The 16485-nt window shown below is 36.6% G+C and overlaps 1 protein-coding gene across 11 annotated transcripts in view; it reads left to right on the forward strand.

Moving 5' to 3' along the window:
* The window catches only part of KRIT1 (KRIT1 ankyrin repeat containing), a 54147-nt gene that overhangs the window by 12145 nt on the left and 25517 nt on the right, over nucleotides 1–16485 (forward strand). For all 11 annotated transcript variants that reach the window (XM_077166963.1, XM_077165451.1, XM_077167703.1 and 8 more), the window contains 4 exons: nucleotides 13965–14094; nucleotides 14698–14944; nucleotides 15131–15246; nucleotides 15455–15598. In XM_077166963.1, coding sequence (XP_077023078.1) covers nucleotides 13965–14094; nucleotides 14698–14944; nucleotides 15131–15246; nucleotides 15455–15598 — 637 coding nt within the window. The remainder of the gene's footprint in view (nucleotides 1–13964; nucleotides 14095–14697; nucleotides 14945–15130; nucleotides 15247–15454; nucleotides 15599–16485) is intronic.

Below are 16485 nucleotides of genomic sequence, written 5' to 3' on the forward strand. Positions count from 1 at the left end.
ACAGTTGATTGGGCCATATCTCTGGAGATAAACCTAATCAAGTTTCCAGCCTATAGTGCTGAATAAGGATTAGAAGAAAAGGTTTCTCTCACAAGATTGATTAGGATTAAAACATGGCTTTTCTAGGGTACATAAATCCTTTCAAACGAGCACATGCACATACTAGTTTTTCTTTTTTTGCTCATGTTTTTGGTATCATATCTAAGAATACTGTGGTAGTTAGATTCAGTTGTCAACTTGGCCAGGTGAGCGTACCTAGTTTTGTTGCTGCAGACATGAGCCAATGGCACATGAACCTCATCTGTTGCTGATTTACATCTGCAGTCAGCTTGGAGGTATGCCTGCTGCAATGAAGGACGTTTGACTTAATTGGCTGGTGCTTAAATGAGAGACCACAATGTAGCACAGCCTAAGCAGCTCGGCATTCCTCATCTCAGCACTCAAAGCTCAGCCCAGGCCTTTGGAGATGCAGAAAGAAGTCACCCTGGGGAAAGTTGTTGAAACCCAGGGGCCTGGAGAGAAGGCCATCCTCTGTCTTCCCACGTAAGAAAGAACCTCGGTGGAAAGTTAGCTGCCTTTCCTCTGAAGAACTAACAAAATAAATCCCCTTTTATTAAAAGCCAGTCCGTTTCTGGTGTGTTACATTCCAGCAGCTAGCAAACTAGAACAAATACATTGCCTAAAATAAGGTCCTAAACATTTTCCCCAATGTTCTAAGGCTTTTATGTTTTGAGCCCTTATTTATATTTAGGTTGTCAATCCATTTTGAATTAATTTTTGTATGTGGTGTGAGGTAGGTATCTAATTTCATCTTTTTTTTTACATGAATATCCAGTTGCCTCAGCACCATTTGTAAAAGAGATTATTCTTCCACCTATGAGTGAACTTGACATGCTTATCAGAAATCAGTCATAGCTGCATAGGTTTATTTCTAAACTCACAATTCTATTTCATTGGTCTGTTTGTACTTATGCCACTATCACATTGTTTTGAAATCAGTTAAGTGTGATTTTGTACTTCTTTTTAAGATTGTTTTGGTTACTTGGGGCCCCATGCTAGTCCGTATTGATTTGGTGATTGACTTTTGCCTTTTTGCAAAAAAGGCTGTTGGAATTTTGGTAGGAACTGCATTGAATCTGAAGATCACCTTGGGTTGACATCTTAACGAAGTTAAGTCTTCCAATCCAGGAATACAGCATGTCTTTTCATTTATTTAGTTCTTTAATTTCTTTCAACAATTTTTTTTGTATTTTCCAGTATACAAGTCTTTTATATCCTTGGTTAATTTTTTTCCTAGGTATTTTGTTCGTTTAGATCACATTGTAAATGATACTGCTTTCTTGATTTCCTTTTTGGGTTGTTCATTGCTGCTGTATGAAAACACAGCTGATTTTGGCATGTTGATCTTTTACTCTGCAACTTTGCTCAATTTGTTTATTATATCTGGTAACTTTCTTGTGAATTCTTTTAGTATTTTCTACATATAGGATTATATCATCTGTAAATACAGATAGTTTTATTTCTTTCCAGCTTGGAAGCTTTTTAACATTATTTTTAATTTCTTTTATTGCATAGTATAACATATACAAAGCAAAGAAATAGAAAAGCAGTAGTTTTCAAGGCACTCTTCAACAAGTAATTACAGGACAGATCCCAGAGTTTGTCATGGGCTACCATACGATCCTCTCATATTTTTCCTTCTAGCTGCTCCAGAATATAGGAGGCTTGAGGGCTTAAATATTTTTTTATCATCACAACCAACTTTTTTTCCTTCTTTTTTTGTAAAAAATAACATATATGCAAAAAAGCTATAAATTTCAAAGCACAGCACCACAATTAGTTGTAGAACATATTTCAGACTTTGACATGGTTACAATTCCACAATTTTAGGTTTTTACTTCTAGCTGTTCTAAAATACTGGAGACTTTTAGGGATAACAGTTCAGTAATTCAGCATTCATATTCATTTGTTAAATCCTATCTTCTCTGTATAAATTCACCATCACCTTTCATCTTTCCAAACCTCTCTATAGGGGTGTTTGGGCTATGGCAATTATAAATTTTTCATATTGGAAGGGTATGTCATTGATACGGGATAGGGAAATGGGACTAGTTGATGTTCTAGAAAGGCTGGGCCCTCTAGGTTTTAGGACTTAATCTGGATCAGGGACCCTCTGGAGGTTGTAGGTTTCTGGAAAGTTACTCTAGTGCATGGAACCCTTGTGGAATCTTATGTATTGTCCTAGATGTTCTTTAAGATTTGCTGGAATGGTCATGGACGGGGGTTGGCAGGTTATGATAGGTAGCATTGTCTAACTGAAGCTTGCATAAGAGCTTCAGAGTAGCCTCTCAACTCTATTTGAACTCTCTTTGCCACTGATACTTTATTAGGTACGCTTCTTTTCCCCCTTTGGTCAGGATGAAATTGTTGATCCTACGGTGCCAGGTCTGGATTCATCCCTAGAAGTCATTGCCCATGTCACCAGGTTGACTTTAACTCCTGGATGTCATGTCCCACATAGGGGGAAGGTCAGTGATTTCGCTTGCAGAGTTGGGCGTAGAGACAGTGAGGCCACATCTGAGCAACAAAAGAGGTCCTCCAGAATTAACTCTTAGGCATGCCTTTAAGTAGTCTAAGCTTCTCCACTACCTACATAAACTTCACAAGAGTAAGCCTCATGAACAAGGGCGTGACCTATTGCTTTGGGTGTCCCTAAAGTTTGACACAGTATCAGGATTCCCTGATGGTAAGGTTTAATAGTTGCATATTTTTCTCCCATCTGTTAGGGGACTTTGGCAATACTTTTTGTTTATCTGCTTAATATACTCTGGGATGTATCCAGGCATCACAATAATCTATACAGAATTAAAGGACCTCTTTCATACTCCGTGTTCCCTGTTTCAGTTGTTCAAATGAGCCATACAGATAGGTTGAATAAGATTATGCACTTCAGAAAAATTCAGTTCCAAACCAAATAAACCTTTTTTACATTGGTCTCAAAGAGTATGTGTGGTTCTAAAATATAGACACTGTCTTCTTTACCCCTTTGTTCTGAATTACTTTAACCCCAACCTGGTCAGCTTCATTCTTATTTCTAAACACAAGGGTATATACATAAAACAGCCTCTTAAAATTCAGAAATAATAATCACCACTCCAGACTTAACGTGTTTGCTCTAAAAGCTTACAATCTAGACCCATGTTTTCTTCTAAGCATTTTCTAAAGGTGACCAAACCATTGTTCTTTTGTTCCTGGCTTATTTTGTCTCACCAAATGTCCTACATGTTCATTCACGTCATTGCATACCTCACAACTTCGTTCCTTTTTGTAGCAGCACAGCCTTTGTTCACCAGTCTACTTCTCCATCAGTGCATTGTTCAACCACCTGCATTCATTGGGCATCATGTATAGGGCCCAAAGTCCACTGTCCATCAGCATTCTCAGTTTTAGATAATTTCATTGTTCCCAAGAGAAAGAAAGAAAATAAACACACCCTCACCAAATAGGAAATCTAAACCTCCTCTTAACTCTTGTCCCTCCCCCATTATTTACCTCTGCTGTTGCTGTGGTAGTGCTGATGGTTTCCTTTTGAACATAGCTCATAGCGTGCAATAGCAATTTTCCCCCATACCCTGGACTTAAACACTCTTTATACAAGAATCATATTTTTGAAGTAATTCTTGCGAGAACTCATTCATATTTCTAGTGTTAATCAGTGGGACACGTAGGTCTATAAACCCCTTTCAATCTTGTTCATCTTCGATATGATAATATTACTTATGAACCCACTAGAGAACCACCTTCACTCCCATCTATTTCTTTACATTGGTTCACCCATGTCTAGTTTCTGTGACCTCTTAAGTCCCCTATATTCTGTAATATAAGCCTCTGATTATACCTTTGTACTGTTCATAAAAGTGGAATCATAAAGTATCTAGCCTTTTGTGTCTGGCTAATTTCACTCAGCATTATGTCCTCAAGGCTCCTCCATCTTGTCATGCTTCAGGACTCATTTTGTCTAACTGCTACATAATACTCCATCGTATGTATATACCACATTTTGTTGATCCACCCATTTGTTGATGGACATTTGGTTTGTTTCCATCTTTTGGCGATTGTGAATAATGCTGCTGTGAACATCAGTGTGCAAACGTGTGTTTGTGTCACTGCTTTCAGCTCTTCTGGTTATACACCGAGAAGTGTTATTGCCTGGTCATAGGGTAACTTGATACTTACTTTTCTGAGGAACTGCCAGACTGTCTTCTGTAGTGGCTGTACCATTATATATTCCCACCAGTGGTGCATAAGTGTCAATTTCTCCACATCCTATCTTATAGTTTCCTGTTTGTTTAATAGCAGCCATTCTTATAGGTGTGAGGTGGTGTCTCATTGTAGCCTTCATCAGCATTGCCCTTATAGCCAACAGAAATGAACATCTCTTCATGTGCTTTTCAGCCGTATGTATTTGCTCTTCAGAAAAATACCTATCCATGTCTTTAGCCCATTTTATAATTGGGTTGTTTGTGCTTTTGTTGTTGAGTTGTATGGTTTCTTTGTATATACAGGAAATCAAACCTTTGTTGGATATGTGATTTCCAAATATTTTCTCTCATTGAGTTGGCTGTCTCTTCACCTTTTTTGACAGTCTTTTGAGGTACAGAAGCATTTGATTCTGAGGAGTTCCCATTTATCTGTTTTTTCTTTTGTTGCTTGTGCTTTGGGTGTAAAGTTTAGGAAGCTACCTCCTATTACTAGGTCTTGAAGATGTTTCCCTACATTTTCTTCTAGAAGCTTTATGGTGCTAGTTCTTATAGTTAGGTGTCTGATCCACCTTGAGTTAATTTTTTTGTAGAGTGTAAGATAGGATTCCTCTTTCAGTCTTTTGGCTATTGACATCCAGTTCTTCCATGCCCAATTATTGAAAAGACTATTTTGTTGCAGTTCAGAGGATTTGGGGGCCTTGTAAAAAATCAAGAGACCATCGATTTGGTGATCTGTTTCTGCATTCTCCATTGGTCAGTGCTTCAGTCTTTGTGCCAGTACCATGCTGTTTTGACCACTGTGGCTTTATAATAGGTTTTAAAGTCAGAAAGTGTTAATCCTCCCACTTTTTTAGGATGCTTTTAGCTATTCGGGGTCTCTTTCCCTTCCAGATGAATTTGGTAATTAAGGGTGCATGAGTGGTTCAATGGAAGAATGCTCACCTTCCATGCAGGAGACCCAGGTTCGATTTCTGACCATGCACCCAAAAAAAAATCAGATGAATTTGGTAATTAGCTTCTCCAAATCTTCACAGTTGGAGACATCTTAACTATATTGAGCCTTCCTGTCCATGAGTAGGGAATGTCTTTCCACCTATTTAGATCTCTTTTGATGTCTTTTAGCAATATTATATAGTTTTCTGTGTGTAAGTCCTTTCTGTCCCTAGTTAAGTTCTATTCCTAAGTACTTGATTCTTTTAGTTGCTATTTTCAATGGAATTTTTTTCTTAACTGACTCCTCAGCTAGGTCATTACTTACATGTAGGGACGTTACTGATTTTTTCGCATTAATTTTATATCCTGCCACTTTGCTGAATTTGTTTATTAGCTCAAGTAACTTTGCTGTAGATTTCTCAGGAACTTCCAAATGTGTTATCATATCCTCTGCAAATAATGAGAATTTCACTTCTCCCTTTCCAATTTGGATGTCTTTTATTTCTTTGTCCTGCCTGATTGCTCTAGCTAGAACTTCTAGCACACTGCTGAACAATAGTGGTGATAGTGGGCATCCTTGTCTTGTTCCTGATTTTAGGGAAAAAGCTTTCAGTACCTCTCCATCAAGTACAATGCTTGCTATTGGTTTTTCATATATTCCCTTTATCATCCCTTTATCACTTTGAGCCTATCTTTTGAAGTGTTTTTTATCAGGAAACAATGGTGAATTTTGTCAAATGCTTTCAGCATTAATCAAGATGATGTGATTTTTCCTTTTCGATTTGTGAAGGTGGTGTATTTCATTAATTGATTTTTTTGTTGTTGTTGAACCATCCTTGTATTCCTGGTATAAACTCATCAACTCATAAACTCATACAACTTGGTCATGTTGTATAATTCTTTTAATGTGTTGCTGGATTTGATTTGCTAATATTTTATTGAAAATTTTTGTATCTGTGTTCATGAGGGAAATTGGCCTGTAGTTTTCCTTTCTTATAACATCTTTACCCGGTTTTGGTATAAAAATTATATTAGCTTCATAAAATGAGTTAGGTAGAGTTCCTTTTTCCTTAATTTTTTGGAAAAGTTTGAGCAGGATTGGTGTTAGTGCTTTCTGGAATGTTTGATAAAATTCCCCTGTGAAGCCATCTGGTCCTGGACTTTTCTTTGTAGGAAGATTTTTGATGACTGATTGAATCTCTATACTTACAATTGGTTTGTTGAGATCTTCTGTTTCTTCCTGTGTCAATGTAGCTTGTTTGTGTGTCTCCAGGAATTTGTCCATTTCATCTAAGTTGGCCTGGTTTGTTGGCATATAGTTGTTCATAGTATTCTCTTATGATTTCTTTTATTTCTTCAGGGTCTGTTCTAACACACCCGTTCTCATTTCTGATTTTGTTTATTTGCATCCTCTCTCTTGTTTGTTAGTCTTGCTAGTAGCCCATCAATTTTATTGATTTTCTCAAATAAGCAACCTTTGGTTTTATTGATTCTCTCTGTTGTTCTTTTGTTCTCCCAGTCATTAATCTTTGTTATTTCTTTCTTCTCTTTGCTTTGGGATTAGTTTGCTGTTCTTTCTCAAGTTCCTCCAGGTGTGCTGTTAAATCCTTGATTTTTGCTTTTTCTTGTTTTTTAATATAGGCATTTAGGGCAATAAATTTCCCTCCCAGCACAGCCTTTGCTGCATCCCATTAAGTTCTGATAAGTTGTATTCTCATTTTCATTCATCTCCAGATAGCTACCGATTTCTCTAACAATTTCTTCTTTGACCCACTGGTTGTTTAAGAGTGTGTTATTGCTATTTAATCTCCATATATTTGCAGATGTTCTTGTTCTTTGGTGATTATTGAGATCCCACTTTATCCCATTATGATCAGAGAAAGTGCTGTGAATAATTTCAGTGTTTTTTAATTCATAAAGACCTATTTTGTGCCCCAGCATCTGATCTGTCTTGGAGAATGTTCTGTGAGCACTAGAGAAGAATGTGTATCCTTGTCTTTTGGGGTGCAGTGACCTATATATGTCTGTTAGGCCTAATTCACTTCTCAAGTTATTTAACTTCCCTATTTCCTTGTTAATCTTCTGTCTGGTTGTTCTTTCTGTAGAGGAGAGTGGTGTACTGATGTCTCCTACTGTTATTGTTGAAACATGTATCTCTCCATTATGTTTTGCCAATGTCTGTCTCTTGTACTTTGGAGCTCCTTGTTAGAAGCATAGACATTTGTGATTGTCATATCTTCTTGTTGAATTGACCCCTTAATTAGTATATAGTGTCCTTCTTTGTCTCTTATGGTGTCTTGACATTTAAAGTCTATTTTGTCCAATTTTAGTATAGCTACTCCTGCTTTCATTTGGTTACAACTTGCATGGAAATCTTTTTCCATCCTTGCACTTTCAATCTGCTTGTATTCTTGTGTCTAAGATGAGTCTTTTATAGGCAGCATATGGCTGGATTATGTTTCTCAATCCATTCTGCCAATCTGAGTCTTTTAATTGGTAAATTTAGTCCTTTAACATTCAAAGGTATTACTGAAAAGGCATTTCTTGAATCCACCCTCTTAACATTTTTATTTTATTTGTCAGATGATCTATATATTCTTTTCCCTCTTTCTCTTTATATTCTTTATATTATCCGTAGTGATACTCTTCAGTTCTATACTCTCCTCCAGACCTCCCTCTCCTGTCTTTCTTTTCAGCCAGCAGAACTCCCTTTAGTATTTCTTGCACAGCCGATCTCTTGTTGACAAATTCTTTCAGGACTTCTTTGTGAAAACTTTAAATCACTCCCTCAGTTTTGAAGGACAATTTGGATGGATTCAGAATTCTTGGCTGAAAGTCTTTCTCTTTCAGGATCTTGAATATATTGTACCACTGCCTTCGCACCTCTAGAGTGCTAGTTGAGTAGTCTGAACTCAGTCTTATTTGGTTTCCCTTGTACGTACTAGATTGATTTTCTCTTGCTGCTTTCGGAATTTTCTGCTTCCCTTCAACATTTGATAGACTGATTAGTATGTGTCTTGGGGAAGGCCTATTTGGATTTATTCTGTTTGGAGTTCGTTGGGCTTCTTTGACTTTTATATTTATGTCCTTTATAAGGGTTTGGAAGTTTTGCCCCATTATATCCTCAACTACACTCTTCCTAGCCCTTTATCCCTCTCTTTTCCTTCTGGGCCACCGATTTTTTTTTTTTTTTTTTTTTAAATACCAAGAAACTCATAACAAATGCAGACATTTCCTCTTTTGATCATTCCGTTCTACATATATAATCAGTAATTCACAATATCATCACATAATTGCATATTCATCATCAAGATCATTTCTTGGAACATTTGCATCTATTCAGAAAAAGAAATAAAACGAAAATAGAAAAAAATAATTTATACATACCATACCCCTTACCACTCCTTTTCACTGATCACTAGCATTTCAAACTAAATGTATTTAAACATTTGTTCCCCCTATTATTTATTTTTATTCCATATGTTTTACTCATCTGTTGACAAAGTAGATAAAAGGGGCATCAGACACAAGGTTTTCACAATCACACAGTCACATTGTGAAAGCTATAGCATTATTCACTCATCATCAAGAAACATTGCTACTGGAACACAGCTATACATTTTCAGACAGTTCCCTCCAGCCTCTCCATTATCTCTTGAATAACAAGGTGATATCTACTTCATGCGTAAGAATAACCTCCAGGATAACGTCTTGACTCTGGAATCTCTCAGCCATTGACACTTTGTCTCATTTCCCTCTTCCCCCTCTTGGTCAAGAAGGTTTTCTCAATCCCTTGATGCTGAGTCTCATCTCATTCTAGGATTTCTGTCCCACGTTGCCAGGAAAGTCTACACCCCTGGGAGTTATGTCCCATGTAGATAGGGGGAGGGTGGTGTGTTTACTTGTTGTGTTGGCTGGAGAGAGAGGCCACATCTGAGCAACAAAAGAGGTTCTCTTGGGGGTGACTCTTAGGCCTAATTTTAAGTGGTCTTGACCTATCCTTTGTAGGGTTAAGTTTCATATGAACAAACTCTGAGACTGGGGGCTCAGCCTATAGCTTTGGTTGTCCATACTGCTTGTGAGAATATCAAGAATTCAACTTGGAGAAGTTGAATTTTCCCCCGTTTTCACCATTCCCTGAAGGGGGCTTTGCAAGTACTTTTCCAGTCACTGATCAAATCACTCTGGGATTCATCGGGCATCACTCTGGACAAACCAACCAAATCTCATGTCCTACTCAAGGTTCCACGTACTTATAGTGTTCGATTATGCTGTCTACATAAGTTATATTAGGAAATGCACTAGTCAAAATATAAATTTTGTACCAAATAAACATTTTTTGCTTTATTCTCACACATAAGTTGAAATTTTAAAATATTAATTACCATCTATTTTCAGCACCCTGCAGTAATGACATTCCTTTGTTTTTCCTCATGCAAAAACATTTTTAAAATTTGTGCGTTTAGTCCTTATCATTATATACTCTAGGCATTCCTAGATTATACCATCTCAATCTTTATCGTCTATCTTTCTTTCTGATTTCATTTATGCCCTCAGCCCTCCTCCGTCTATCATTCTCACATTCAGCTTCATTCAGTGTTTTAACCTAATTGTATTACAGTTAGGTAGTATTGTGCTGTCCATTTCTGAGTTTTTATATTCAGTCCTGTTACACAATCGGTATTCCTTCAGCTCCAGTTACCCAATATCTTACCCTATTTCTATCTCCTGATGGTCTCTGTTACCAATGAAATGTTTCCAAGTTTATTCACTAATGTCAGTTCATATCAGTGAGACCATACAGTATTTGTCCTTTTGTTTTTGGCTAATCTCACTCAGCATAATGTCCTCAAGTCCATCCATGTTGTTACAGACTTCATAACTTTATTCTGTCTTACAGCTGCATAATATTCCATCGTATGTATATACCACAGTTTGTTTAGCCACTCTTCTGTTGATGGACATTTGGGCTGTTTCCACCTCTTGGTAATTGTGAATAATGCTGCTATAAACACTGGTATGCAAATGTCCGTTTGGGATACGAATGATTCTTACATTTGTGCGCTTTGTTTTGTCTATCATTTCCCTGAGATCCAGTTCAAATTTTTCCATCTTTTTCCCATTTGCTGTTTTGAGTCTTCAAAGTCAGTTATCCTGCCCTCTATATCACTTATTCTGTCTCTTCAAATCTGGTGTTATGTGCCTCTGGAATGTTTTTTGTTTGGTCAACAGAGTCTTCAATCTCTGTGATATCTGCTATTTTTCTATTTATTCTTTCAGATTCCTCTTTATGCTCTTCTGCTGTCTACTTGATCTCCTTTATGTCATTTACTATCCCACTTATTTTATTAAGTAGAGTTGTATGAACATCTTCAGTTAGTTGTTCCAATGTCTTTGTCTCCTCAGGTGTTTTAATTTGGTCATTAGGCAGGGATATATCTTTCTGCATTGTGATATGCTTAGTGATCTTCTGCTGTCTATATCATGTGTAAATATCTTGATTGATTTACTTTGGGAGTTGATTTCTTTCAGTAATCTAAGGCCTTGTGTTTGTGGGATGGTTGTACAGCAGGGAGCAGGGTACAGGATGGGGAAGTCAGTACAGTGATTTGTTTCAGTACAGGTATAGGCACAGGTTGGGGATTTTATGCTGATGCATGTGAACATGGGTGTCCAGCAGCCAGGGAGGATGTACCTGTACGTGTGTACCAGTCTGGGGGGTGTATCCCTGGTATGTGCTGGTCTAAGGCATGGAGCCCTTTGTTTGAGTATATAGACCTGTGGCAGCAGGTCAGTGTTATGCCTCCATGGATTGGGGGTAGATATGACCCAGCTGTACAGGTCAGCACTTTCTCAGAGCTGGAAAGTGTGGCTGAGGGCCGTATGCATGCACAGTTCTAGGACTGTTATAAACTAAGGTTCGCAGAGCTGACTGTCATAATCGGGAGCCCATTTACTGGGTTGATGCACAGAGCTCATGGGGGCAGGTGAGGCTGTGCGATACCATGGGCAGGGGGGCAGGGGCAGCCTGTGTATGGAGGTTAGTGCCCACAGCATTTAATCGCTGACAACAGCCTGCAGGGAACAGGGACAGGAAGGTAGTGCTTGGGAGGGGTGCAGGAGAGGTGGGTTGGGCTGCACTTGGGGTAGGAGTGGGGGTCATGTACATGCACTGGGGGCTGGTAGGGGGGGCCTAGAGCTCGGGGAATGGGAGTGGGTAATGGGGTTCAGATGCGTGGGGTATGGAGTTTGTCCCCCGTCATGGGGCTGCGCTAGTGAGAGTAGTGCACCCAAGAAACATGGCCGGGCTTACTTCCTAATCCCAGGCTCTACACCTCTGCATCAGGCTCCAGCTTTCTGCCTCTCAGTTCCTCAGCGTCTGCAACTAGGGCTGCTCTATGTGGTGCAGAAGTTTCTCCCAGGTCAGCTGTACTCCCAAATCACCTACTCATTCGCCCTCTGTCCCTTCTCTCACTTTTATGTGGAGTACAGCTGATCTTGAGCTACTCTATTTGGCCATCTTCCTAGAAGTCCCCGTGGAAACATTTTTTTCTTGCTTAATTGCTCTGGCTAGGAATTCCAATATGATGGAATAGCAGTGGTGAAAGTGGGCATCCTTGTCTTGTTCTTGGTATCTTTCAGCATTGAGAAGGATGCTAGCTGTGAGTTTGTCGTAATAGCCTTTATCAAGTTGAAGATGTTTCCTTGTATTCCTTGTTTTCTGAGTGTTTTATCAGCAATAGTAATCGATTTTGTCAAATGCCTTTCCTGGGTCCATTGAGATGATCATGTGTTTTTTTTTTTTCCTTCATTCTATTAATGTGGGGTATTACCTTGATTCATTTTCTTATTTTGAACCACTCTTGCATTCCTGTGATAAATCCCACTTGGTCATGTTGTATAATCCTTTTAATGGCAGTTGTATTCAGTTTGCTAGTATTTCATTGAGGATCTTTGCATCTATATTTATAAGGAAATAGGTCTGTAATTTTATTTTTTGTAACTTGCTTTGGTGTTAGGGTAATGTTGGCCTCATAGAATGACATAGAAACTTTTCCCTTCTCTTCTGGGTGTTTTTTTCGACGGGGTGAATTTGAGAAGGATTGTAGATCAGTTATTCTTGAATTATTTGGTAGAATTCTTCAGTGAAGCCATCTGGTCCTGGACTTTTCTTAGTTGGTGGGAAGGTTTTGGTGACTGATTGATTCTCTTTACTTGTTATTGTACTGGTGAGGTTTTCTGATTTTTCTTGAGTCAGATTAAATAATTTTTGCATTTCTAGAAATTGGCCCATTTCATCTAGGTTATCTAATTTGTTGGTGTACAGTCATAGTATCCTCATATAATTCATTTTATTTCTCTAATTTTGATAATAATATCCCCCCTTTCATTTCTGATTTTTCTTATGTGTGTCCTCACTTTTTTCTTTTCAGTTTAGCTAAGTATTTTTCAATTTTGTTGATCTTTTCAAGAACCAATTTATGGTTTCTCTGGTTCTTTCTAAATTCTTGGTATGCTATGTTTTCATTTTCATTTGTCTCAAGGTATTTTCTAATTTCCCTTGGGATTTTTTTGACCGTTGACTGTTTAACAGTGAATACACTGTTTATTATTAATACACCTATTAAAATAGGTGTTTAATTTGCACCTATTTGTGAATTTTCCTGTTTTCATTTTATTATTTATTTCTAACTTTATTCCATTATGATGGGGGAGTTTACTTTGTGCTAATTGTCTTTTTTTTTTTTATTGAGACTTGTTTTGTGATTTAATATATGGTCTGTCCTGGTGACTGGTCCTTGTGTACTTGAGAAGAACATGTATTCTGCTGTTGTTGGATAAAGTATTCTGTAACAACTTTTAAGTTTTTTGGATACGCTATACTTTTAAATGAAAAACATACTACTGACCTTTCTGGCAACTGGGACAGAGATCCTGGAATGAGCTGAGTGAGACTCAGCATCAAGGGACTGAGAAAAACCCTAGAATGAGCTGAGAATTAAATTAACATCAGGGGATTGAGAGAAACTTCTTGACCAAAAGGGGGAAGAGTAAAATGAGACAAAGTGTCAATGACTGAGAGATTCCAAACAGAGTTGAGAGGTTATCCTGGAGGTTATTCTTAGGCATTAAGTAGATATCACCTTGTTGTTCAAGATGTAGTGGAGAGGCTGGAGGGAATTGCCTGAAAATGTAGTGCTGTGTTCCAGTAACCATGTTTCTTGATGATGATTGAACAATGATATCACTTTCATAATGAGATTCTGTGAATGTGAAAACCTTATGTCTGATGCTTCTTTTAGCTACTATATCAACAGAAGAGTAGAACATATGGAATAAAAATAAATAATAGGGGGAACAAATGTTAAAATAAATTCAGTTTGAAATAGTGGTAAATGAAAGCGAGGGGTAAGGGGTATGGTATGTATAGTCTTTTTTTTCTCTATTATCCTTTTATTTCTTTTTCTGTTGTCGTTTTGTTTCTTTTTCTAAATCGATGCAAATGTACTAAGAAATGATGAATATGCAACTATGTGATGATATTAAGAATTACTGATTGTATATGTAGAATGGAATGATATCTAAATGTTTTGTTTGTTAATTTTTTTTAATTAATAAAAAAGTTTAAAAAAAAGAATACTTGGCAGTGGATCAAAGTGGGTGTAGAAAAATAAAACTCCAATAAAGGTATTCATATGGGTATTTAAAAAAAAACATACTATTGTAAACTTTTTATATAACTGCATAATTCTTTTTTTTTATTTTTAGATAATACTAAATATACATATACTCCAGGATGCCCAGTTTTTTACTGCTTACAAGATATTATGCGAGTCTGTAGTGAATCCAGTGCTCACTTTGCTACACTTACAGCAAGGATGTTAATAGCCTTAGATAAGTAAGAAATGTCTTTATAAATATTTTTTAATCAAATATGTGTTTACAGTAGAAATTAGCTCTGATAGTTATATATACTTTTGGAGGAAAATAATGAAATTAATAATGTACATATTAGGAAAATGGTAAACTTTTGAATTATAGCATTAGAAATGAAAAATCCCAAAGACAAAAGAGATTTGCATGGTTTGCTTGCAACTGGTTAATTTTATTATTCATAAAGATAGCCCTGGCTCAGGGATAGATTTAGTCTAGACTAGATTTAGTCTGAATTATTTTTAATCAGTGAACAAGTCAAACTATTCTTTTATCTTTCAGTTACAGTAGTGGTAATGTCACCTGTATCTTAATGGTTGAAGTTTAAATAGTACCTCATTTTTTTTGAAAGTTTTTATTATTATAGTGGTATGAAGATTTTTTTAATTTGTTCACTGTGTTCATTAACAAAGTTTTATTGATAATAAATTAAGTGCTTAACCAGTACTAAAATTATAAAAATCTGCCAGTGCTACTAAAAAGTATCTCATATAAGAGTTGTGTATTAGTCTACCTTGTTTATTTTTATTTTTTGAACAGAGTTCCATGACCTCTTCCTGTTTTGCAGGTGGCTAGATGAAGGTCATGCACAATCTCATTTTATTCCAGCTTTATTCCGACCCTCTCCTCTTGAACGGATAAAAACTAATGTAATAAACCCTGCATATGCTGCTGAATCAGGTCAGACTGAAAACTCACTACTGCATATGGGCTATAGTGCGCTAGAAATAAAGAGTAAAATGTTAGCCCTAGAGAAAGCAGATACTTGTATTTACAACCCTTTGTTTGGATCAGATCTTCAGTATACAAACCGGGTAAGAATTAATGAACTTTGGCTCTGGTTTCAAAAGACATTTAATCTCCAGTTTAATTTTTTTTCTGATATAAGTACAAATGGTAAACGTTATAATGATGTCCCACTTAAGCTTTATTCATATATGTCAAAGTCAAGTGTCTAAAACTCCTAAGAGTTTTTGTTTTGTTTTATTTTCCGTTTCCAGGTAGATAAAGTGGTAATAAATCCATACTTTGGTCTAGGAGCTCCAGACTACTCAAAAATTCAAATTCCCAAACAGGAAAAATGGCAGAGAAGCATGAGCAGTGTCACAGAAGACAAGTACTGTTTTGACTTTACTCCTTGTTGTTCTTTTAAAACTTAGATTCTAGTGTTTAACTGTTTTTAAATTCAATTAGTGTGTAATGAAATCACTATTTGGTTTTTAGTTGCTCTAGTGATACATAGCTTGTGTAGATATGTCATGGTTTGAAACTATTTATATTTCAACTTTGCTATTTGTATTTTTTTATTTACTTTTAATAACTAGGGAACGACAGTGGGTAGATGATTTCCCTCTTCATCGAAGTGCCTGTGAAGGAGATTCAGAATTATTAAGCCGTCTTCTCAATGAAAGATTTTCAGTCAACCAGTTAGATAGTGACCACTGGGCACCCATTCATTATGCATGCTGGTAAATGGATTACTTATCCTTTTCTTTTTAAAAATTATGAATTAGTTATAAACATTAGTGCTTCTTTTCAAAACCTCTCTCATTCCAAGCACTTTTTCTCTATCATGTTTGCCTTATGAGCTTTCTCTTTAGAACTTTGATGATTGTATATGTGCCAGTGTGCAGAATTTTCCACATGGGAAAAATGTCCTCAGTGTACTTAGACATTACAAAGTCATACAGTAGTATAGCTAATCACTAGTAAATGTGATTAGCTAGGTCTCTTATTCACTGTAGTTTCTTTTATGTTTTGTTTGGTTATCCTTACTATAAAATGTAATGTGCTTTGTTAACGACTTGTGAATTAACTTTGCGTCCTTTTAGTTCTTTGGGAAGCTGTGAAGCACCCAAGAGTCTTCATTGGAATCATAGCCATCCATTTGTTATATGGAAGTGAGAGTTGGGGGAGGAATGGGGTTAGTTTTTCCACTAGTTGTCCGCTGTAGCTGTTTCTCTCCTAGTTATCTGAACATAATATCTCTTCCCTTCATCTGGACTGAATTCTTAAATTAGTGTTCAGAGAGGTAGTTGTTGTAGTTCATGCTCTAGAAAGGACAAATGAGATTTTTACCATAATTCTTGTTGAAAATTTGCTTTTGACAATTTTTTTTTTATCCAATGTCCATACTTCAACTTCACCTCATTATATCTCAGTTTCTTTATCTATAATATGTAAAATGTATTAATTAAACCATTTCTAAGGTTCTTTCCAGCTCAAAATTCCTTTAATTTCTTTGATTCTAATATTTATGATCAAGTAGCTAAACTTAGTTGCTTTTAATATTCATCTTTACTCCTCTTTTTCTGCTTCCTTGGAAATATGCTCCTTTATTCTGTAAACATACTCT

The sequence above is a fragment of the Tamandua tetradactyla genome, chromosome 1 (assembly GCF_023851605.1).
Source record: "Tamandua tetradactyla isolate mTamTet1 chromosome 1, mTamTet1.pri, whole genome shotgun sequence".
Lineage (NCBI taxonomy): Eukaryota > Metazoa > Chordata > Mammalia > Pilosa > Myrmecophagidae > Tamandua > Tamandua tetradactyla.